This window comes from Strix uralensis, chromosome 4, assembly GCF_047716275.1.
Source record: "Strix uralensis isolate ZFMK-TIS-50842 chromosome 4, bStrUra1, whole genome shotgun sequence".
NCBI lineage: Eukaryota > Metazoa > Chordata > Aves > Strigiformes > Strigidae > Strix > Strix uralensis.
Window position 1 is genome coordinate 69,841,131 of NC_133975.1, and position 25,296 is coordinate 69,866,426.

The following is a 25,296-nucleotide window of genomic DNA, read 5'->3' on the forward strand; positions in this document are numbered from 1 at the left end:
ATGTCGACCCTACTCTTAAACACCTCCAGGGATGGGGACTCCACCACCTCCCTGGGCAGCCCATTCCAACACCTAACAACCCGTTCTGTAAAGAAATGCTTCCTAATATCTAGTCTAAACCTTCCCTGGCGCAACGTATGCATACGTACATATATCTCCGCCTACATCTAGACAGCAGCATCACTGTCTAGACCAGCTGAAGAGAACTGCTTTGGTTTGGGGAGCAACTGCAGCCTCTTTTCCATGGACCCCTTAATCGAATTTCCCCTGGGGATGCTACTTAGTGGTTTCCGAAAGCAGAATAAAAGGTTCATATCCTATCCGCCGTTAGCCCTCCCCGCATTCCCCCCACACCTCAGTTTATCACTAAATTCAGGGGGTTTCTGTGTGCTGGGGCTCCGCCCCGTGCCCAACCCCGCTGGGGCGATGCCGATGCCCCGCCCGATGCCCCGCCCCACGCCCCGCCCCGCCCCGGCAGCGCCCAGTTCCCGGCGGTGCGCGCCGAGGCGAGCTGGTGGCGTGGGACCGCGGGCCGCTGGCTCTGGGTGCTGCTGGTGGCCGTTGGCGGGCGCGCGGGGCCACCGCGGGCGGGAAGGCGGCGCGGGGCAGCGGGAGGGGGCGGAAGAGGAGGAGGGAGGCGGCGGGGGTCCCAGTGGGGCGGGCGTTGGCGTAGCCGTGAGGCCCCGCGGCGCGCTTATCCCACAGGCGCGGTTGGGCCCGAGGGGAGCCACGGCGGCGGAGGAGCGGAGCGAGCGGCAGGTGGGCCCCGTGGCGGGGGGGTGGCGGGAGAGGGCCGGGCGGCGGCGGCGGGCCGGGCTGAGGGAGGGAAGATGGCGGCCGCCACGTGGCGGCGGGGGGGGGTGGAAGAGCAGGGGTGATCCATGACTCCATGGGGGCTGCCGTCCGTGGCTGTCTCCCTTCCTAGGCATGGAAGAGCAGCTCCTTGCTGATTGGCATAACTTTTACCGTCTTGTGGGTATTAGTCGTTGACTGTAGCAAGTAACAGGCCGAGTCGGCCGAGATGGGTGGCGCCGTGGGACTGGCTGTCTCCTCTTCTTGTGTTTTTTTGTTTGGTTGGTCTTCTGTTTTCTCCCTTATTTTTATTTTCTCAGTATGCGGTTAGAGCATAGTCTTTAAACGTGTTCTCTCTTTTTCTTTAGGAGCGCAGAAGGTGCAAATACAGAGACGCATCTGTTGCCGTTAAAGATCTTCCCCCAAAAAAGTACGTGCCTGGGTATGTGCTACGGAATAAGCTCTTAGAAGTGAGGTTTTGGGCGGGAATAATACCAATTCAATAACTTATGTTTAGCGACTGAACTACTGAGACTTGCCTGCTGAAATCAAAGTATAGGCTTTGATACAGGGGGCAAAACTGTCATAGTTATGTTGAAATTCTTGTGTGTTTGATTAAGTATCTTGTTATCTTTAAACAATGAGTCGATGCATATATCCTGTTAGCCTTGAAGACTACTCATGTAGAAACACTCTGTCAACTTTTGTAATGAATGTATCCTGCCTCACAGATAACGAGCAAAGTGTATATCCTGCTGTTAATGTTTGACGCCAACTCAGTGATATATTGAAGCTGAGTGGGTAACTTTCAAGGCCGTCTAAAGAAAATATAAAATAATTAGCTAAGAAATTGAGTGCGCAAGCGCAAACTAAGGGGTTCAACAAAAGGACAAGTGAGGAAGACTATGAACGACCACCAGAGGACCCCTGAAGACCACCAAAGACCGGTAGTGCGGCTGCGCAAATAGACATTCATGTATGTAAAGTAGTTCCAGGAAAAGTATTGAATATGTAAACATTTTCCGAGAAATGTAATGAATATGTACAATTGGGGGGATAAATAGTCAGAGGTGAAGTGACTGGGTTGCACATGTTTGGTGGAGCGATCCCCCATGTGCCCAGCGCTGCAATAAAGAATATCTGCTGCCCGGATACGTCTCTTCTTTGACTCAATCTGGCACCCCAGATGGGACCCTCTCTGCTCGGCTGCAAGACCCGCTGAGAACAGGACTCCCTTGGGTACCCCCGGGATTTGATTTTCCCGGAGGGACTCCTCGCCTCATCCGGATCGTTGCAGGAGCAGACAAGGACTCCATCTACCTCAAACGGGACAGGTATTCTTTTTGTTTGGTTTATCTTGGGAACCGGTCGTTTGGAAAGCTTTCCGTAAGACATAGGGACAGCCTATGCGGGATAGCATATGTTTGTATGTTTGGACTACTAAGCATACATTTGTATTTGGTATAAATTGTACCTTTAAATATCGGACCTGGAAACTGAACTGGGAATTGGACTCGGATTTGCGGATACATGATTAATGGTTGCCGGGATATATTGGTACGTGGTGTTTGGTGTTGTTATAATTTTTGTCATTGTGATAATTTTGTGTTGTTATTGTCGTTGTAAAATCTGTCCTGTTTGGTGTATTGTCTAGAATTGTTAGAGTTATGGGAGGAAAACAAAGCGGGGGGGTTTTAAAGAAAAGCCCTTTAGGCTGTGCCCTGGATCATTGGAAAGAGCTGGGAGGGACTCCAGGGGGAAATGTGAATAAGAAAACTTTGATAAAGTATTGTAATCAATGGTGGCCACTATATAAGTTAGAAGAGGGTCAGAAATGGCCCCTCCACGGAACTTTACATTATGATACCTTGTTGCAATTGATGTTATTTTTAAGACGAGAAGGGAAATGGGATGAAGTTATGTATGCTGACATGTTTTTTTACTTTGAGAAATCATCCGGAGTGGCAGAAGGAATGTGGAATTAACTTAGCTCCCCAAGACCCCTTAGTGTTGGCTATGGAGAAAGAGAACAGAAGAAGTGGGGGAAGGTTAAAGAGATGTTGTTCGGCTTGTAGTATTGGACAGAGATGTGTTAAGTTGAAAGAGGTAGAGGATAGATTGGAAGATTATGTTCCTCCACCTCGATCCTCGGAACCCCTAGTAGAACCAGCCGAGGGTGAGGATGTAGAGGACCCAGGCGAGGGAACAAGTAGTGGAGGCTCGGGAAATGTGGGGTTTTCCCCAATCTCCACTCGTGCCCGGAGTAAAATGGGTCCGGTGATTCAAGCGCCTCTACGACAGGCAGTAGGGACCACCGGACCTACTAGGATTAAAATTCCCTTTTCTATGAATGATTTGGATACCTGGAAGGAACTTGTGAAAGGATATCGGGATGATCCTGAAGGAGTAGCTAAGAGATTTGAACTGATTGTTAAAAATCAGGACCCGGACTGGAGGGACATAGATTTGATGCTGGATGCATTAACAGAAACTGAAAAGCAGTTGATAATCAAAAGTGCTCGTACCCAGGTTCAGATTCAGATCACTGCCGGAACCCTTCCCGGTACAGTGGAAGTTCACGTGCCTAGGGACGACCCCAATTGGGATCCGAATAATGACCAAGAATATCGACTACTGAAAAAATACCAAGAATGGATTAGGTTAGGTATTGAAACGGCAATACCTAAGACAGTTAATTGGTCAAATTTGTATGAAATAAAACAGGGTCAAACAGAAACTCCCACAGAATTTCTTGATAGGCTGAGGACAGCCATGAGAAAGTTTACTACATTAGATCCATCATCGGATACAGGAAAACAGCAATTAGTTTCCCTGTTTTTGGGACAATCCTCAGAAGATATTAGGAGAAAACTTCAAAAATTGAAAGAACCTGAAATCAGAGATTTAGAGAAATTGTTAGAGGAAGCCTGGAGAATTTATAGAAATAGAGAAGAACAAAACAGATACAAAATGGGCAAGGTAATAGCAGAGGCGACTATAGCTGCCCTGGAGGGACCGAAAAGGAAACCTCCCAAGGGGCAGCTGCACAAGGGAAATGAGACACGTCAAGCCTTGCGATCGGATCAGTGTGCCTATTGTAAGGAGACAGGACACTGGAAAGGACAGTGTCCTAAATTGGCTAAGAAATCTTTAGTAGTGGCACACGTAGATTCTGATCAATGAAGGGAACCGGGGGAATCCACCCTAGCGGATCCGCTGGTTAAACTTGAGCTAGGGAAAGAAAAACAGGAAATAGATTTTCTTATTGATACCGGGGCATCATATTCAGTGTTAAATCAGAGGTTGATTCCTGAAGATAAGGAATTTGTAACAGTAATCGGGGCTACTGGTCAATCCGAAAAAGCTTATTTTCTAAAACCCCTTAGTTACAAACTGGGGAAACAAATAGGAATACATAGATTCTTATATTTACCGAATTCCCCAAAACCGTTGTTAGGACGAGATTTGTTGGAACAGATGGGAGCAAGGATTACCTTTCAGGGGGGAAAAGTAGAATTTCAAGTAAAAGAAAAACAATTAACTGAAGTTTTAAGTCTAGCCCTGCTGCAGACACAGTCGGCTTTGGAGATACCTCCAGAAATTACTGATTCAGTATACCCAGGGGTATGGGCAACTGAGGCCCCTGGAAGAGCTAAGAATGCTAACCCTATTGTGATTAAGTTAAAATCAAATGCGATGCCGATAAGGATCAAACAGTACCCTCTAAAGCTGGAAGATAGAAAAGGAATAAAAGAAATAATAGATCGATTCATACAGTACGGATTATTAACAGAATGCGAGTCTGAGTATAACACTCCGATATTACCAGTCAAGAAGGCAGATGGAAAAAGTTATAGATTGGTTCAGGACCTAAGGGCAATAAACAAAATTGTTGAGGATATACATCCTGTAGTAGCTAATCCATACACATTACTCACAAAGCTGAATGATAATTTGCTCTGGTTTACCGTGCTGGACTTAAAAGATGCCTTCTTCTGCCTCCCGCTGGCTGAAGAAAGCCAAAAACTATTTGCCTTTGAATGGGAAAACCCTGATTCAGGAAGAAGAACACAACTAACTTGGACTGTGTTACCCCAAGGTTTCAAAAATAGTCCCACGCTTTTTGGGAATCAATTGGCAAAAGAGCTCGAAGCATGGACTCCTCCAGATGGTAAGGGAGTTTTATTACAATATGTGGATGATCTCTTGATAGCCACCGAGACTAGGGAAGAATGTGTGGTATGGACTGTTGAACTTCTTAATTTCCTGGGATTGAGTGGGTATCGAGTTTCCCAACAGAAAGCCCAGATGATTCAACAACGTGTGACATATTTGGGATTGGAAATCTCTAAAGGACAGCGAGAGCTCGGGAGTGAACGGAAAGAAGCGATTTGTCGTACCCCGGAACCTCAAACGGTGAAGGAATTACGGACGTTTTTGGGAATGACAGGTTGGTGTCGACTTTGGATATATAATTATGGTATGCTGGCAAAACCCTTATATGACTTGGCAAAGGAAAGTCAGTCAAAAATTAATTGGACTAACGAAGCCAGAATAGCATTTAAGCGGCTTAAACACGAACTAATGAGAGCCCCGGCTCTCGGCCTGCCTGATGTTTCCAAGCCATTCTGGCTGTTCTCCCACGAAAGACAGGGAATGGCCCTTGGGGTATTGGCCCAGAAACTCGGTCCATACAAACGGGCGGTAGCATACTTCTCCAAACAGCTGGATGAGGTGAGCAAAGGATGGCCAGGATGCCTCCGAGCAGTGGCTGCGGTGGTGATTAATATTCAAGAAGCCCGGAAATTTACCTTAGGACAGAAAATGACTGTGATGGTCTCACACACCGTCTCCGCAGTTTTGGAACAAAAAGGGAATCACTGGCTCTCACCGCAGAGGTTCCTAAAATATCAGGCCATTCTGGTGGAACAAGATGATGTAGAAATTGTGGTCACTAATATTGTGAATCCAGCTTCTTTTCTCAGTGAAACCCAAGAAGAACCTGTATCCCATGACTGTCTGGAAACCATTGAAGCCACCTATTCTAGCCGACCTGACCTACAGGAAGAACCTTTGGAAGATGCTGAAGAATCTTGGTACACCGACGGAAGCAGCTTTGTGAGACAGGGACAACGGAGAGCGGGCTATGCAATAACTACCACCCAACAAGTAATTGAGGCTAAACCCCTACCTGCAGGAACTTCAGCACAGAAAGCCGAAATCATTGCCCTTACAAGAGCACTGGAATTAGCTAAAGGAAAGAGAGTAAACATTTGGACAGACTCAAAGTATGCATTTGGTGTGGTACATGCACATGGTGCTATTTGGAAGGAAAGAGGACTATTGACAACACAAAAGAAGCAAATTAAACACGCAGAAGAAATTTTGAGGCTATTAGAAGCAATTAACCACCCAGAAAAGGTGGCCATAATGCACTGTAAAGGCTAGTAATGACAGATACTTTTTCGGGCTGGCCAGAAGCTTACCCTTGTAGAACTAATAAAGCTAGGGAAGTAACCAAGATGCTATTGAATGAAATAATTCCCCGTTTTGGGGTCCCAGCAACAATATCTTCAGATAGAGGTTCGCATTTTTGTGCAAAAATAGTTCAACAGATAGGAAAAATTTTAAAGATAGATTGGCAATTACATACCCCTTATAGGCCACAGGCGAGTGGGCAAGTAGAAAAGATGAATCATCTTGTTAAGCAGCAAATTGCGAAAATTAGCCAAGAGACTAACTTGACTTGGCCACAAGTCTTGCCATTAGCATTACTCAGAATACGAACAAAGCCGAGAACCAAAGAGAACTTTAGTCCTTTTGAAATGCTGTACGGAAGGCCATATCAGTTCCAATTCGGGGGAGAAGACCTGACCCAGTTAGGAGAAGGATACCTGTGTGAATATATGAAATCTCTCCAAAATCAATTAGAGAGAATTCATAAATATGTCTTAGGAACTCGGGCAAGGGGGCTGGATCAACCAGTTCACGCTTTTGTACCTGGTGATTATGTATATGTAAAGAATTTTTCAGGACACCCGCTGGAAGAGAAGTGGGACGGGCCATACCAGGTGTTATTGACGACCTACACTGCGGTGAAGATTAAGGAACAATCAGCTTGGATCCACTATTCGAGAATAAAGAAAGCTCCGGAGAAGCCATGGATTACTACACCCATTGGACCTACCAGATTGCGGTTCTCCAGATCCTAGTGACTTTTGAATCAGGTGATACCCGATGGAATCCAAATTTTCATTTTGCCTTGACCCAGGGCATCTCACAAGCTTTAAACAAAACTGACTGTTGGATATGTACGCATATGCCAGAACATAGTGGGAAAGAGATTTCGTTAATTGGCATTCCTATCCCAGGCAATGAATCATGGAAATATTTTTGGGGGAATACCTCTTGGCCCGAGGAGACATATAAACCACAGTCCCTTGAAATCTCTAGCCCTGTAGCAGGAATTCCTTACTGTAAGTGTGTACAGAGGTGTAATCCACCCAAGGGACTGGATAAAGTGGGAGGATGCGAAGATACAGTGTATGTAGGAAATCATACCATGTGTAATGAAACTTTTAATATTAGGGCTTCAACCTTTCTCAACACTACCATTTGGCCAGTCCCGGAAGGGAAGGGATGGTATTGGCTGTGTAACAACACAGCATGGAAAGTTTTACCTAAAAACTGGATGGGAAAGTGTACTTTAGGGGCAGTAGTACCCAATATGACTATACATGATCGCCCGCCAAGAGGATGGGTTCGTACACATATTCATAAGACTAAGCGAGAGGTTGAAAATCCTCTAGTAAAGAGACAAACAGCATTTCACTCCTTTGCTAGATGGTTTCTCCCATGGTTGGGAGTGAGTGAATTAGAAAAAGCCATAATTAATATCTCAGCAGTAGTAGAAAGAATTGAAAATCAGACAATAGATATAATAAGAGCACAACAGTTAGAAATAAAGAGCTTGGCCCAAGTGGTGCAACAGAATAGAATGGCGTTGGACCTGTTACTAGCATCGCAAGGAGGAGTGTGTACAGTTATAAATACAAGCTGTTGTATGTATATAGATTTAAGTGGACAAATTGCTACAGATTTAGATGAGATATGGAGACAAAGTAAAATACTACATGAAATAACAAAGGACGATACTTCCTGGGGATTCCAGGAATTGTGGGAGAAACTAACCGCATGGTTGCCAAATTTAAAATGGCTAAAACAAATTTTCGTTACAATATTGATTGTAATAGGATTGGGAATACTACTTTGCATAATGCTTAAGTGTTCCCTGTGGTGCTGTCAAAGCGCCAAGAATGATTATGAAGTTTGGAAACAGAATGAGATCAAACATCAGGTGGAAACGGGAAAGTATTTTGCGAGATCCCTCAAACATAATGGGGCAGTATGATTGCAAAAGAATTTGCAAACTGTAAAGGAAAGGGGGGACTTGATACAGGGGGCAAAACTGTCATAGTTATGTTGAAATTCTTGTGTGTTTGATTAAGTATCTTGTTATCTTTAAACAATGAGTCGATGCATATATCCTGTTAGCCTTGAAGACTACTCATGTAGAAACACTCTGTCAACTTTTGTAATGAATGTATCCTGCCTCACAGATAACGAGCAAAGTGTATATCCTGCTGTTAATGTTTGACGCCAACTCAGTGATATATTGAAGCTGAGTGGGTAACTTTCAAGGCCGTCTAAAGAAAATATAAAATAATTAGCTAAGAAATTGAGTGCGCAAGCGCAAACTAAGGGGTTCAACAAAAGGACAAGTGAGGAAGACTATGAACGACCACCAGAGGACCCCTGAAGACCACCAAAGACCGGTAGTGCGGCTGCGCAAATAGACATTCATGTATGTAAAGTAGTTCCAGGAAAAGTATTGAATATGTAAACATTTTCCGAGAAATGTAATGAATATGTACAATTGGGGGGATAAATAGTCAGAGGTGAAGTGACTGGGTTGCACATGTTTGGTGGAGCGATCCCCCATGTGCCCAGCGCTGCAATAAAGAATATCTGCTGCCCGGATACGTCTCTTCTTTGACTCAGCTTGGTGTTTTGTTTCTAAGGCATGCTTCGTTTGTATGTGTGTTTTATTGGCAGAAAAATACAACCGAGTGCATATATTAGCATGACTAGGAAGAATTGGGCTTGGGTGTAGACGTATTATCTAGGAATAGTGGATTATGATAAAACGCACATTGCCAGTACTTATACCTGCTAAAGTAGAGGCATCTGAACCCACAGATGTCTCGGGGATGTCTGCACAAGGGGAATGTCTTTTTCAATAAGTACGTTTCTGATTTAATGTAGGGAGTACTAAGAGTAGTCTGCAACTGCAAGAGCAGAGGAAGATGTCAAGTTGATAGCAGTACTTTTGTTTCAGAGTAGTTTACAGCTCTGAGCAGAGCATGGTACTGTTCAGTGATGTTTGCTGTCTTGTATGCGTTTCCCATAGCGATATTAAACTGCCTCAAACTTGTTTTTACAGGGGAAAAACACTCTTGAGTTGTGATGACAGAAGAAGATGGGGCTAAATTCTGCATGTGAATTCTAGAAGTAGCTGTGACTAGAACTTTAATTTTTATTTAGGGGAGGGTGGATCTGTCTTCTGGAATTGATGCCTTTTGTGAGCAGTATTATTTATGGTTATCAAGCAGCGCTAGCAAAAACTGATTTTAGGCTAGATCTTAATCTCACTTTAGATTTAACAGAAATTAACAAAGTTCAGACTTGGAGCCCAGATGAGATATTCTGCAGTCCGTCTCTCAGCTCCACAAAGAGCGGCTGGAGTGTAGGTTAGCGTGCCTGAAATGAGCACTGACTGCTTATATACGAATAAGAGTTAAGATGACTAGCTCATTTTGTGCTGCTTTCAGGGATCTCTTGCTGCTATATTCAGGCTGTCACCAAGTCTTAAGCAGTTGCAATAATGCTCTTGGTGCTTTAGTGGCTGTGCTGTGCTCTGTCATGTGGCTGACCATACTGCAGTATTAAGTCCGATGACATGCACCTTCAGTGGTGGCTCTTCTGCTGTTCAAGTGCGTTAGAATGGTTGTTGCAAGGAGTATATGTGTACTGCATGAGCTGAAGGTAAGTTTGTGAAGTCTGGAAAATGAATGTGAAATATACAGTCATAATTTTAGTATATATGCCAATGTAAAGCATTCAGATGTATCAATAAGTTAATAAAGAGATATTGATTCTCACTGCAAGTGTCGCTTCTTCCTTAAAAGACTACTGATGACCAAGACTAGATCTGCGTGTGTTCTTCGGAGTTACTGATACATGCCACCACCTGCCTGTTGTGGGGACGGGTACAGCTTTTGGTAGCAGGGCCTTAAATTTATGACTGGTTTCAGGGCAAAGCAGTGACTGTGGCTGATGCATTGTTGCATAATTTTAATCAGAGTTTACTGCTGTAGGAGAGAAACGGTGGCTTCGAATGCAGCTGCTTTTTCATTTTTGGTTGCTGAGGGATCTTTTATTTAATCCACGTTCAAGAAAAGAATAAATGGAGCTCCAGTAGATGATGCAGAATCAGACAAGATACACGTTTTACTTGCAAGTAAACTTACTGTCTTAGCTAATACCAGCTGTACTGGCACAGTCTCGTGGAATATCTTCCAGTTAATATGGAAATTTTTTGCAAGTCATTGCAAACTGAAAAGTTGAGGAAGGAGGGCTTTGAAAGGGCTGGGAAACAAAATCTGTGAAGGTAGAGCTGAGATCAGTAGACAGTGCAATTACTGCTAAGTACTTGATAGCTGAGGGGGGATTCCTATTTGAAGTGGACGGGGGCGGAATTGTGGACTTTAATTACAACATGGATTAGATCTGAGGAAATGACTTCGGATGGTCATGTTAATCACACTTTGGAATAGACTGGTAGGGAGATTAGGGAGCTGTCATAGGAAACTTTTTCTCCTAGCATGTACTTTTTCTGCTATTCAAAACTATAGCTGAATGTATATTCTGTGTGGAGCTATAATAAGTGATACTACACCTGTTTAATTGGCGGTGTGTGATTACTCTTTCCTTTTAAACAGCTCTGCATACAACCCTATCATATGACATCTTCACTACTTGGGATTCCAAGTCTGTGGCTGCCAGGCCTGTTAGCCAACAGTCATGAGCATGTACTGTGAATTTCCTTTTCTCCGAGAAGAGTGGACTTCTGTAGTAACTTTAGTGCTTTTAGAAAGTAAGTTAACACATCTATTCTACAAGGGCAGTTACTTGCTTATCTTACACGAGGAAATGCTAGGCAGGCAGTGCCCAGAGAGAGCTGCTGCTGTCCCAGGGACAAGGTGTGGGCAGGAGAGTGCTACCACTGCCTGCGAGTGTGGTTGCTGTTCTGATGGGCACCCTGATGCAGAGTGGCTTCCTTAGTTTTTTAGATCAGTTTTTTCTGACTGGCTTTGATCCCATGAAGAAAAACAGGTGTAGGCAAATGAATAGGAAGAAGCAGGAACAGGGTTGAGGATCTTTTTCTCCAGGGATCTGGAGAATACATTAAAACAATATGAACACAGAGCACAAAACTTAAAAATATGACACGAAGGTCTGGAGAGAAGCATTTTTCTTTTGTCACTGAAACAATACTGAAAAATTCAGACTTTCTGGTGTTGACTTTCAGCTACTGTATGGCATCTGGTCATCTGAGGTGTCACCCCAATTCCCTTGAATTTCAACCTTTGCTTTTATCAGACAGCAGCTGCCTTTTTAATCTATTTTAACAATTTCAGTGCATAACTGAATTGGTTGGGGTTTTTTTACAAGTTGCCCTTTGTGCCTCCTATAACAGAGGATCCTTTTGTGTAAAACTAACTTAGAGGAGGACCACGGAGCTGTTCTGCTAGTCCACTGTGTGAGCCAAGTGATGAGGGCACTGATATTTCCACCTGAATAAATTGGCCTGGTGGCTTCATCTGATCTGCTGGTTAGGTTTGTGAACATTCAATTTTGAGCTCTTCATCAAATATTTAGAACTTTGAAAGATAAAACAGTGGGTTTGAATCAAGAGAAGAAAAAAACCCCTGATTTTCAAGATTATGGTCAGATACAAAAGTATGACCTATAATGTTTGCTGTAGGTATCTCTTACTATAAGTTTTGAGTGCTTAGTGAGGTTACATAGCCTTTCCTATGACTGAAGCTTTCCATGAGCATCCAGTCACATGCATGGAGGGTAGTACAATATTACCACATTACTTGAGCACAGTAGAGGTATTCTTACAAGATGTGGCTTTTTCATTTCCGTGTGGCTTAGGATGGTTTGTTTTTCATGATTTCTCTTAAAATTTAATCTCAGTTTCCAAACAACTGTTTTTCTATCTTTCCAATCTATTCCTGGTGCATCTAGCTCTTACCTTTGTAGATGCTCCTTACTTTTCTGCACCCTGTTCCATCCGTAGTTACGTCCAGTGTCACACCTCCAACTTTTACCCACCAGTATTTTTTTTTTCCTTTACATTGCTACAAAAGTTTTTCTTTTATATTTCTTAAATTTCTTTCCAAACCTTAAGTCATCTTTTCCCTGTTTGTGGTTGCTTGGTGTTGCATTTGCAGGAGGTTACATGGTCAGTTTCTGTGTTCCATGCTAAATAAATGGAATAGGAGTTACTGCATGTGAGCGGGTATCTAATGTGTATGAGGTAGGTTTGGTCTCTGCTACCTCAGTTAACTGCATTTGCTGTTACCCAGCAGCTTGGAGCACAAACAAAAACCATTTCTCTTTCCTGATACTACAAACTTACTATTTTACAGATGGTTTCTTCTGCTGGGATCTGCTACTTGAGCCTAATTGTTTTAGCCGCCTTGTGTGTTATGATCTGATTGCCACTCTGAAACCGTAACAGCGTTAAAATCTTCTTGAGTATAAATATTCTAGCACTCAAAAGCATGAAATAGTTGCAACAACATTGAAAAGCATGGAGAACATTGATTCAGGACTGACTTTTTGTTAAATACAAACTTTTATAGTGCTGTGAATTTTTCTGGAAGTAAGACCGCTGAGGTTATAGATATTCTATATATAATGGTCATAAAATGGGATCTTGGTTTATCGTGGCTTATAGATAAGTGCCCCTTTCCTTTGGGAAGTTATTCACGGTTGAGATAAATGCATGTTAAATAGACCTTGTGTGTCTGTTGCAGTAATGCTTCTGTTCTTCATTTCTGATGTAGTTGCCTGTAAAATATCTGGAAAATGGACAAAACCTTGGGAAGTTCAGAGGGACTACATCTAATTATAAATCTTCACAATGCTGGGGAACCTGGGTAGATCAGTGTTTAAGATGGTCATCTAATAGAAGTGCTGAGTGTTTACTTATTTTATGCCAACATTAACACTGGCCAACCTGCTTAATACAAAAAACCATTAGCATAGGCTGAAGAGCGGGTTTTTCTACCACCTTGTATGTATTCAAAACGTTGAACAATGGGGAGAGCAGCAAGGGTCAAAAATATTCTTAAGCAGTTTTAAGAGTGTAGGGTAAACTTATTTATGACAACCTAACTGGTCTAAGTTAAAGCACACAAAGGACTAGGAATTCCATCGTACAGAACAAACTTCAGTCTCTGAGAAAATTCTTTAAAACATATAAGCTTTGGGCCAAATATTTTCAAGAGCACCCTTTTTCACTTAAGCTCACATGAAGCTCACTGAGATGAGTTCCTGTAGTATCTACTTACACATTAATCCCGTGGATAATGTACAAAAGTTGTAGTCAGTGTGGCAGTTTTTATTGTACACATTTACATCAGGCTCATTGAACAAAAATTAGAATGGCATAACATAAGGACAATTTTTCATGTTAGAAACCGAAAAGGCATGCTCTCTGCATGAAAATGGTAGTGCAACATTTTAAAAGCTAATAAAGCATCCTATTTAAAGAGCAAAACTAATTAACTACTGTACTAAATCTAAATGTTGCTACACTTAGTACACAGACCTGACTTTTCCCCAAGTATTGTATTTCTGTGGTGCAACTTCTAAAAGAAAATTGTTTCCCCTGTGTACAACACATGTATTGCACTATATAGCCTATTCCAGCACAAGTCTTAAAATAATGGGTCTTGTATAGCGAAGCTTTGATGGTACATTTTGACAGATTTACTTCCCCTTTACAAGGGCTATGTATAAGTAAAAATGTAAAATGATTTTAAAGTTTACTTTTAAAGTTTACTACAGAGTGTTTCACATAGGCCTAACAGTAGGTGGTCACAATACTATGATTTTGACATGTTTTTAAATAAAATTTCACACTATTTCAAATAGTGTGGAATTACAGAAAACTAAAATATATTAAAGCACCTCGTGTACTAGTTTAGCACCAGTTCCAACAAGATATTTAAACTAGTCATGACCCTTGAAAACTAAGTTTGAGGTTGGGGGGAAAATAAGGTCGAAGTCTTCAATCACATGGGCTTCTGCAATATCATCACCACTTTTGTCTACAAATTGAGTTGTCTTGGATATTTGTTACAACACCAGAGAGACACAGAACCATATAGAAATCAATGACTGCCCACTTACAACATGAATACAAGCATCCCACTTTGTTCACAAAAGGCCATACAACACTGTAGTAGCCAGAGTGTTTGGGGATAGGAAACACAGGAAAACGGTCACTGGTAGTCACAGTTTGCACAATCACTATGTGGTGACACACATCTGCCACACTTGTCACGGAGTGTTTCATGGCCCACAGAGCTTTCATTTCATCTTTTTAAGAAGCATGTTTGTTAATGTAATACAGACAGCATGCTTGCATGTAATCAGAATGGCCTTTGACAGGGGCTGTAGAGGTAGCACTGGACTTTTCTGTCTCCCTCTTAACTGTAGTTAGTCACAGCTGTTTTCAAGGCTGATACCCATTAGTGTTGCACGAAGGTGGTGGTTACTTTCTGTGTGGTAAGTTCAATGGGGTGGCCCTTTCTAAAAGGATAGTAAGTAGGTTTATATTTATCTTATACATCAAGAGTAACTTTTTATCAGTGCATTTGTATAATAAACCATTAAGGTTTTCATAGTGTGGGAAACAGTATTTGTAAAAGTAATTAAATGGAATCAAGATGTGACAATACTTTAGAACTAGTCACTGAAAACTATCTATCTCTCACCTTTCCTGTAAGACCAGTCTGAACCAGTTTTGCAACTAAGCAGGAGAGAGTTGTCTAAATATTATCTTGTAGAAAATAGTAGTTTAAGACTTTATAGACCTTTTCAGACAGGTTTTGGCTCAACATCTCCAGTACTTGCACTGTACATACTTACAACTTTCTCTTGTAGGATTGACAGAGGTTCATAGTGTTACTTGAGTAAAGCCCCTCTGAAATCAGCAATGAGAAGTTTGAGATGTTTGTCTGTTAGTCTGATACTGTACTGACAGCTAGTGGTAAATAGGAAAACTAAATTCTCTCTGAAATGCTGTGTGTGATAAAGATTATTAATTTCAGAAAGAAGACATCTAGAGGAAAGAAAATACGAGGTTATTTGTTTTTGATGTAGCTCTTGCAGCTGTGCAGGATGTCTGTGCGGAAACTTAACTTCCAGTGTACTACCTATTTTACTTGGGAGTGTACTTTATGCACACTAAGCTGTAAGAACATTTATCAGAATAGCTGGGGAACTGATTATTGACAATTATTTACCTTCTAACTTTTAATACATAGTCAGAATTATTTAGCAAGAATCAACATGCTAATGGTTACATTAGCTAATGAAACACGAGTCAAAATTAGAGGGCTAAGTGTAAGATCATAGGAATAATAGGAAAACAGTCAAGAACTCATTAAATAAAGTAGACTGAAGATTAATTTTGAGATCTGTAATTAATTCTAAAGAAACTTGGCGCATAAATAGCTTGGAGCTACCACAGTCTTCCTGTGGGCAGTGAATCTCACCCTGAACTCTCCAGCTGTTCTGCTCCAATGTTACTCTAAGCTGGCTATCACTTTTCCCCTATTTTAGACACATGGTAACTTGTTCGTGCAATATATAAACTTCCTTAACACCAGGGATTTTGTTTGGATAGTAATCCCTACCTGGAAAGGTTATGTGTATACAGCTTGGATTTAACAAAAAGAAAAACACATGAATCGGGAAAATGTGTCTGTTTCCACCCACTGTGGGCCCCAGCTGTGCACTGTCTGTGCCTTTCAGGTTGTCCTGCCTCAAACTTTATTAACAAAGTTTGGTTTTCATTATGGACATTCATAGTTTGGTCACACTTTTTATCCAGGGTACAAAAGATGATACTTTTGTGTAGACACCTGGAGAATCTTTCACTCCACAGCCGTAGCCCCAGGAGGTCACACCGTACACAACCCAGCTTTCCCCTGGACGTTCACACATCAGTGGTCCGCCACTGTCTCCTTGACAGCTATCAACGCGTTTCTGTTCCTGGACATTTCCAGCACAGAGCATTCTTCCTGTGAATCTTCTTTTGTAACGCTCTTCACATACCCTCTTGGGAAGTAAGGGGATGGCAGCCTGTTGTAATGTTCTTGAATAAGCCCTTCCTGAAAAGAGGACCCAAATTATTATCTCATTTTGATGACTGGTCTTGGAAACATGAATGTCATTTCATCCAGTTTTTGCTGTCAGTCCTTCACGCTGTTTTGTCATTAAATAAAATGACTGAAAGCAAGACAGATAAAATCTGCTGTGCATTAAATATAATACTAAAAAACTATGTAGGTATTGTAAATAGGGAATATAGATGCTTTTTTTAGCAAAAAAAACTGATAAGATGTAGCTTTACTCCTTATGTTCACTGGATCTTTCCAAGGCTGGAGTTTGTTTTGTTCCAAATACGCTTTGTGTCTTCTACAAGAATATGCCTTAATACTTAAATGTGGAAGCTATTTTTGGGAGTCTTCAGCAATGGAGACTAAAGCTGTAGAAGTACTTCATTTCTAGGTCACGAGTTTGGATCTAGTCTAGCTCAGCCTGAGAGGTGCTGCATCCTCTGTCGGCTTCCAAGTAGAGCATCCAGCCAACCATCATGCTTATGCCCTGTAAGTACACACAAGATGCGGAGCTAACATCACTGAGCCCAAGTGTGCTCTAGTAGAGATTAGCAGTGTCTTTGGTGTACCAGAGTGCTAATGGGACTCCTGACCAAAAGGAATCTTCATTTTGTGGAGATGACCAGAACCTGTCCTTTGGTTTTCTTTATCTGTAGTGAATCCTGCATTGTATAAGCACTGCTCTGCTTATAAAATGTCAAGATTTAAATCATTTGGCTTTTTCTGTAGCTTGCACCTCTTTCTCAGTTGGAAACATGGGAAATTAAAGCCAGTGTTGGGGTCTTCTTTTAAGTAAAATCTTAATACTTGTAAAGTAATTATGATTCATACAGTGTGTGAAATGTCAACTGAAGTACTGCGATGATGTCATTTCTTAATGTAATTAAAGCCAATTATTGCAGTGGTTAATGTTTCCTTAAATAGATGTCCTAAGTAAACAGCATTGCAGAACTTCAAGTGAATTGTGTAAAAAGCTAGACAGAGCTAAGCAATGAATTAGCAGTTGTTTTTAGCAAAAAAACCCACCCTACAAGTCTATCTTCTTTATTGTGGTACAGTGACCCAGACATCTGTGTGCACAGATTAATGCACGTAAAGAGGAGGAACTGATATTTGGCCTTGCTGCCTTGTCTCCTTGCCAGTTTGAATGAGTCAGTGGAACAAAGGCTCAAGTGTGGTTGCTTTCTTGCACTGTATTCAACACCATAAAAACATGAAAGTAAAACATGGTTATTAATTTGTAAAACGTTTAAAGGACAAAGACCTTTGAAGAGGAAGAGTCTTGTACTGACCTAAAAAGTGACTAGTTTGTTCCAGAAGCCTGGATTGCAGATTGCATTATGGCTCTCATAAATTTTGTCAAGATATTCTCTTATTTAAATCTAACTGCTGATTCAAAATGTCAGTGGTAACAGGGGAGACTAAAAATGTTATTTGATATGCTATTATGTGTATATTTTCTATCCATTTTTCTATTGAAGTAGTGTAATTTAAAGAACCTTTCTAAAATATTCATTGTACTTACCCTAAAAACCTTAAATATATGTAAGCTGTTAGTTATGTTCTGAGGCAGGGGGTGATAAGCTGCTGTGCAGGGTGTGCCTGGCAACAAATAAGCTTTTCTTTCATGCTTGTCAGTCTTAATGAGGCCATTTTACTCACTGGTTCTGTGATAGAGTGACATGGTTAATCGCCACTTTTCAAACACAAACTAAATTCAGTAAACAAAGTGTTGTCATTCCTGGTTAAGTATCAGGAGAGAAAATATTCCCCTATGTAAGAAAAGTATTTTTTTCTTTCCCATCTTTTCCCTGTTGAGAAAAAAGGGGGAAGGGGGGTGAAGTGACAGAGTGACTTGGTGGGTACCTGGCATTTAGCCAAGGTCAAACCACCACAGTTCCATTTTGAGCATTTTCTTATTTTGGGTATTTGAGTTTTGGGTTTGATTTTTTTTTTAAATAAGCAGCCTCAGGTAACGAGATCAGTGGGTGGAAATCATTAAAACATTTTTACCTGTGTCACCCCATCCAGTGATGTAACAGTTGGGAGCAGTCTTCTGTGGTCTCTCTCTCCTTAATGGCAAACAAGCAGGTAAGACATGGGTACTGAATCTGGCACACTGTTCCTCTGGCCCCTGTAGCCTCACCAGTGCAATGTCATAGTCGCTGCTGTCAGGCCGGTACTCTTTATGCATCACAATCTGTTGGACTCCAATTTCTTCCTCGTACTCTTCTGGTACCAGTGTGTGATAGTCTCCCACTCGCACAGCGTAGTTCCGAGTGTTGTTGCCGTACCTAAGATTGAGGTGAAAACAAATAGGGCTGGCTTATGCAAAGTCAGATCCTAAGCATGCAAACAGATTTAATCAGGGTCTTTGTCGCTCATATAACTAATGATACCAGAAGGTTTTTTTAAAGAACAAAAATGCTTTCTCAGATGTTTAGATTGACATTCAAGTGTATCCTGAAGAATAACTTTTCCTGAAGTTTCAGGTTGGGCTATGTTCCTTTCTGTGTATTTTCACAGACAAGGTTTCTTATGGCCATCTGCCATGGCTGGCGCTTATTTCAAAGGTGCAAGAAAGGTGTGCATTATAAATGTATTTAGGAAGGGTAGCACAAACTGCCAGTAATTATAATGAAAACGTGAGTAGTAACACCATTGTGATGCTCCAAATAATTACTGAAATGAAAACAGCGTTCAAGCTTGCTTTGCAGGTTGGTTGAGAAATTATAGAGGCTTCGATAACTTGATAAAAACCTCTTACATTAACTGAAGTTACAGTAAGGAGAACAAAACATATGTGCATCACAAGCACCTATTGTCAAAGTGACAGAGGCCTGTAAATCTTACACTTGTTTTGCATCTAATACAACCCCAATTTCTTTCACATCACAGACTAAATGGTAGATACCTTAGAGATGATTACTATGGCTGAAATAACAATTTTCTGTGCATGCCTTTGGAGATTTTTGGATTACAGGACACACAGCCCTTCTTGGGAAAATGCAGACAAGGGAGTACTGTTGGCTACATTTATTTATTTTAAAATCTGGCTAAGCTAAGTATTTTTCCTTTGACTTCTCCCTTTCCCTCCTAGCCTTCAACAGGAAATTTGTAATACGTGTGTGCAGAAAATACTCTACAGTGTTCTGTCGTTCTGTCACCTTCTAACCTATACTTGCTCTTTTTATAACCTCCAGCAATGTGCTGATCTCCATAGCTTACTAGAACTTGCTTGAGGAGCAGCAGATAGAGCAGGAACATTACAGGTTTCTTCAGAACAATATATAGGTGTACCACTGAATATTTATTCTAGTGGTGGGTTCCATTCCAGGTTGCCTGCAAAGCTTGCTTTGTCAAATTCTGCACATCTCCTTCAGATCTTCTATGAGCAAAATTTCACTTCTAGGCTTGCAAGGAGAGAGAGTTGCAGGCTGTGACCAAACATCTGTTCATCTGAAGATGACCTTCTATATAGGAAAAATGAAGTAGCTTGTCTACCACAAAACTTTTTCCGGGTCCTCCATAGTAATAGTCTGTGTGAAATACTCTCCAGATACTGTGTTTTCCTTGTGGTTGGAAATCAAAATTCTATAGCAGCTGGAAGTGAAGAGATGCAATTCATGCAGACTTTTTAAAGTTTCCAGAGGTGTTTTAAAAAGTATTCCTACTGATTTTAGTTTCAGAGGGAGAACTGAGAAAAATTAAATTGTGTATTCTACAAAATATGTTACTTACTTTCCCCCTGAAAAAAAAATAGCTCAAGAGCTTTTTTGATTTGTGGATCAGTATGTTTATCTCAAGATATTTAAGAAAAAACCTGTTTGTATCTGTCACTATACTAATCTTTCTCCTTTGACCACAAAAGTGCTTGTATTTTATAACTTATCACTGAATCAATTTTAATTAGAAATTTTCTATTAAAAAATAAGAACATGAATAGAAAAAGAACATCAGAAAAGGCAGAAGCATGAATCCTGGTTTTCCAGGCATTCTGACTCCAGTCTCTTGAAGTTTCTAGAATAGAGGTATGTCTTTGCAAGCTTTCTTAAAAAATAAATACTTGAATCTCTCTTTCATTTGCACTAGATTTCACGTTCTCATTTCTAGATCATCTTGTGTGTTTTTGCCAGTTTTAAAGGTCACTAAGACTTCACAGTTGATTCTTTTCCTGATAAAATAAATGGCAAAATTCCATGGAAGCAGGGTTGGTACCTGATATATTGCTTTTATTTTTGTTACCTTTAAAGAGATTCTTCAGAGTAAGAAAGGCTGTTAGGTCTCAACTAGTTTCTGGAGTTATATATATCCATCTGTATTTGGCCATCTGAAAGTATGACATCAGTGAAATCCTAAATTCTGCATCCCTAAAGATTGTCTGTCAAATCCTTGCCATCTGCTGCCTGCCAAGAATTTCTGCTCTGACACTGATAAATCCCCTCCTGGGTCACTGTTGCCACACATCTTACATCAGAAAAGGGTAATCTTACCATACTTTGCTGAGATACTTAGAAGTTTAGACTGGTAACAGCATACTATTATTGTTACTCTGAGCTATAATGTGGGAGCCAGTAAAAGTATAATCTGGCACTGGCTAGAAAACAGTGGGGGGTTTTTACAGCAGTGCTGTGATCAGATCTGTAACCTTGGGTGAGTTTCTTTTTTGTTTTTTCTTCTGCCATCTATTTGGCTTTCCTTAATACAACAAGGAGTGAGGCTACATACATCTTTAGTATGTTAAAATACTATATAGTACAGGCATTACTTAACACAGCTTTCTTATAATATTATTTCTGTGGAAGTGACCGTTTTATGAATAAGTTGTGTATCTTTACAATAAAATGCTTGGTATATTTCAGTACCAGTTTGTACTGAATATGCTTTATATATTTGGTTGCTATTGCTTCTGGAATTTTTAGAAACTACAATTCAGAATTTAGCATGTGTACATATAGACAGACTTGAAAGCAAATTTTCCTGGCCCATGTGCAAAAATTTCCAGTAATGCTTTGGCAAAACCATAGCATTCAAACTTAGAAACATATTTTAAATAAATAAACAAAGTAGGGGGGGAAGTATTTTTTATTCCTCTAGTTATGGAAAATATTATTAGGGAAAGTAATGTGATTCCTTAGTTTAATCTTGTGTTCTGCATTAAGTTGCATCTGCAGTTCAGTATTTATATATATTAAATGGTCTCTTCACATGGAGGCTATATAACCTCATAGGTAGTGTATTTCCTAGAACTACAGCTTCAAGATTTCTGAACTGATTGCACCAAAAGAAACTACGAAATCAAGGGCAAGTGTACTGATCACTTTGGCCATCTCTTTCATGGAAATACGCAGAATGCTGATTGTCAGAAAGCATGCTACTGGGGTTTGTAAAGCAGTTTGAATACACTACGAAAACCAAACTGACAGACCCTGGTAATTCATTTTATTGTGTGAGCTAATCAGTGCATTGGTCCTCTGTGAAACTTGTAAAACAGAGGAATAAAACACCCAACTATAGAATGTTTTACACACTGACAGTGCAACTCCTGTGCCCCTCGCCAAAGTTGACAAGGTCAGTATAGAGGCAGTTACCTGTCAGGGTGTGCAGTGTCAAACAGTCTTTCACTTCTACAAAATCTATTTACAGAACAGATGTAATGCTCAGAACTTAAAGAGTGTAGTAATACTGGGATGGCTTATACAGCCAGCGAAGTACTTCTCCAATGTCTTGCCCAGGACAAGATTACAAACAATCCTGGCTGATGAATTAACCAACTTTGTAGGATCTGTTTTCCTCAGAGGAAATTAGAAAAGGAAGCTGATACAGAAAGTACTTCAGTTACTATTGCAGTAAAATGGCTTTGTTATTTTCATTTTAATTACTCTACCTTACACACAAAACTCCCACTAAATGAAAGAGTTGGTTTTGTTACTGACATCTCAGATATATTTTTCTGCTCAAATTTAGTAACTGCATCATGATGTTCTGCTTAATCTAAGTGATACAGCAACCGAGCCTAATAAGTTAAGTAAAATTATGCTGTTTCCTTTGCCAGTTAAGCAATATTAAATAGTTTAATAATTTTTCCTAAAGCGATTGTTTATAACTGTTGATCTTATTGCCTTTAAAAGCTATCATAACTAGGATTCTGTACTCTAGAATGTATTGCTAGATATGATCTTTGAATGTGTGAAAGTAATATTTTATCAATTTTTGTACACATCTGAGTGTCATATTAGAATACAAATGTACAGGGTCATTAGCATTAAATATATATTTGCCTGACATAATCTGCAAAAAACATTCTCAAAAGGTCACTGAAAATACTCTCTCATAATTTACAGATAGACTTTTGGCTCTGTGCAGCAAGCCACATATTAATTAGTGCTATGGTGATAGTTTCAGAATTATGAAAGCTTTTTGACCTTTAATAAATATTTGCCCATCTAAGTTAACCATTGTGTACATTGACATATAGGTTTTGTATATATAAAGAAACACAATCACAGTACTTTGCAGATGTGTGTTATGAATGGTGCAATGGAAATCTGGCTGTCAAGTAGAGAAAGGTTATTTTACACGGTATAAATCTTTCTTCTTTTTTTTTTTAAATGTAATGGGTGCTTCCGCATTTAGTCTGTAGGCCTTATCCACATCAGTTACAGGATTTACCATACACTCTATCCATTATCTTTAATGCAATTTGAAAAGGTGAAGGGGTTGTGTGTTTTTTTGATATTTTTTTTAAAGCTCATGGAAGTCAGAGTACTACAGAGTCACAAATGTATTAGGTGTTTGTAATTTAGATGAGAAATGAACACACCTCCTTCCTAAACTGTGATTTAATAATCAAAGGAACTTGATTTTTAATTGTTTATTTTGATTCGTAAGCCTAAACATGAAGGAAAGTTGTTTATGACTAGTGATAATGAGTGTTCTCCTGTCAGCCATGTATCAGCTAGTATAGTAGAAAACTTGCTGCTTCTATCTAATGTTATATCCTTGATTTTGACAAAAAGGAACAGAGTTCACTTTAATAGGTTCCTGCTGCTTGTCTGTGTTATGGATAATAGTCATTTATAGCAGAATAATGAACAAAGGAGATCCAGGAAAGCTTATCTTAATTAAAAGTACTGATTTTAAACATTTAATAGAATGAGAATGCTTCTCATGCAAATGTATGAAATTTTAATAGCTGCAAGGTTTCTACTGCAAAGCTTAATGAGCAGTTTTTCCACAGATTTACCATCTTTCTGTGCACATTCCCACACAAGGCTTTCTTAAACTCACTTTTTAATCTGTAGACAATTATATTTCTTCCCCTGTACTAGCTGGTATTTGCCAAATATGGAAATACTGTAGTAGAGCATCAGTACATAAAAAAGGCAAAGTAGTCTAGCTCAGGGGTGTCCAGTCTTCCTCACCTAGAAGTCACCTATGAAATGGTGGAGAACCACCACATGCACATCACATTTGAAGAGCGGAGGCAGAGGAGGAGTCTGGGAGTGCTTCATGTGTGGAAAGTGATGTTGTTTTCAGGGTATTACCCCTCTGTTGGATGGCTGGGCTGGGCATGCCTTTAAGCTCTAGTGCAGCCTGGCAGTGTTGACCTTTGCACCTACTAGAATGTTTATTTCCCAGCCAACTGGAGGTTGGATTAGTAGTCAGCCACCATGCTAATATCCTGCTGCCAGTCAAGTAATGTACTGACACTGAAGGCACACCTGAATTCATCTCACCATTCATGCGAAATTTGAGCAAACTGAATTTTAATTTTGATGTCTGCTTCGGTTTATGGTGTCTTACTAGTTATTTGGTTCCACTGTGCCTCATGGTCCCTAGTTCTCAAACAAAATTACTAGGACCATGTTGAAGCATACATGGGCATTGAGGAATGCCTAAAGAAGCACTTAAGAGTTATATTGTTAGAACAGTACAACATTCAAGAAACACAGTATTTCCTAAAATGACATCATGGTCAGTATAATTTCCTTTTTTTCTGTGCCTCATATTTCCAATTATCCAAAGTTAATATTTTTTACATATAGACTTGCAAATTCCCTATAGCTGTCAGAACCACTCGGGACAAAACTTGCTAATAACATGGGTAGATTGTAAAAGGAAAAATCGCTTAAATCAATTTTTGATCTTAAATTATGTCTGCGAAATTACAGAAATCATTAATGCTGCTATAATACTGGTGAACAATTCTAATTATCATGCATAAAACTGTATTTCATTTTTATCCACAGTAAAGATGAGCCCACTTTTGTTACTTAAGCAGTGTTCCAATTTCCAGGATATGAGAAATGGTATACTGGCCTTTCTCTTGTCTGTCTGTGGAAAATATGTGAAGAAGGCGCTTGATCTATAGATAGCTCTTGGAAACCTAGCCCCTTAAAATCACTCTGAGATCATTAGGAAGTTCAGCCGAGTCTGTCCAATGTCAACTTAGAGCTACAGGTGCCTTCTCACTTTTACAGTAAACAGTAGTGCATCCACAGGCTGTCAGAGTTGCACACTGAGATCTGGGTTGCTCAGTTTTAAATGCAACATCTGGGGCAAAACAATACTTTGGTCCCCAAAACCACACGTAACAGTTTTTAGGATAGCCTGTAACAGACCCTTGCCTGGCTGCACTGATCTGGAAGTATCACAGTGTACAGCATCACAGTTTACAGCCATGCTGCTGCCCCATCATGTGGGTGCTGAGCAAAGTATCCAAAATGGGCACCCTTTGGCAGCACGCTCAGTAGTGACCTGGAGCCCCATCTACGTCAGCAAGCCATTGGGAAGAACCGGCAGTGTGTTCTCTGGGGAGTGCTTAATGTAAGAATGCACTGCAACTGCAGCAGCACAGCAAATACTAACTTGTTTCACCAAACTTTGTGAAAGCGTTCTAATAAGGCAAAGAGTTGGGTAGCTAAGATCTTGATTTGCACACAGAAAACATAAC

The 25,296-nt window shown here is 40.5% G+C and overlaps 3 protein-coding genes and 1 non-coding gene across 4 annotated transcripts in view; 3 read left to right on the forward strand and 1 right to left on the reverse strand.

The window, feature by feature from the left end:
- The window catches only part of LOC141942939 (bifunctional heparan sulfate N-deacetylase/N-sulfotransferase 3), an 86,436-nt gene extending 76,423 nt beyond the window's left edge, over positions 1-10,013 (forward strand). The window contains exons 16-17 of the transcript XR_012628778.1: positions 1,161-1,222; positions 9,296-10,013. The gene's annotated coding sequence lies outside the window, so the exon portion shown is untranslated. The remainder of the gene's footprint in view (positions 1-1,160; positions 1,223-9,295) is intronic.
- LOC141943634 (small nucleolar RNA SNORA24) lies at positions 878-1,008 on the forward strand. Its single transcript, XR_012629016.1, has one exon. It is a non-coding gene; the product is annotated as a small nucleolar RNA SNORA24 (small nucleolar RNA).
- On the forward strand, positions 2,152-8,832 carry LOC141942942 (endogenous retrovirus group PABLB member 1 Env polyprotein-like). Its single transcript, XM_074867217.1, has 2 exons — positions 2,152-2,349; positions 6,816-8,832. The coding sequence occupies exon 2, from the start codon at positions 6,953-6,955 to the stop codon at positions 8,201-8,203; it is 1,251 nt and encodes a 416-aa protein (XP_074723318.1). The 5' UTR covers positions 2,152-2,349; positions 6,816-6,952; the 3' UTR covers positions 8,204-8,832.
- Positions 10,014-13,528: 3,515 nt separating the features above from the next.
- PRSS12 (serine protease 12) overlaps positions 13,529-25,296 on the reverse strand; it is a 45,006-nt gene continuing 33,238 nt past the window's right edge. The window contains exons 12-13 of the mRNA XM_074867210.1: positions 18,354-18,634; positions 13,529-16,331 (exon numbers count right to left, since the gene is read on the reverse strand). Coding sequence (XP_074723311.1) covers positions 16,024-16,331; positions 18,354-18,634 — 589 coding nt within the window. The 3' untranslated portion in view covers positions 13,529-16,023. The remainder of the gene's footprint in view (positions 16,332-18,353; positions 18,635-25,296) is intronic.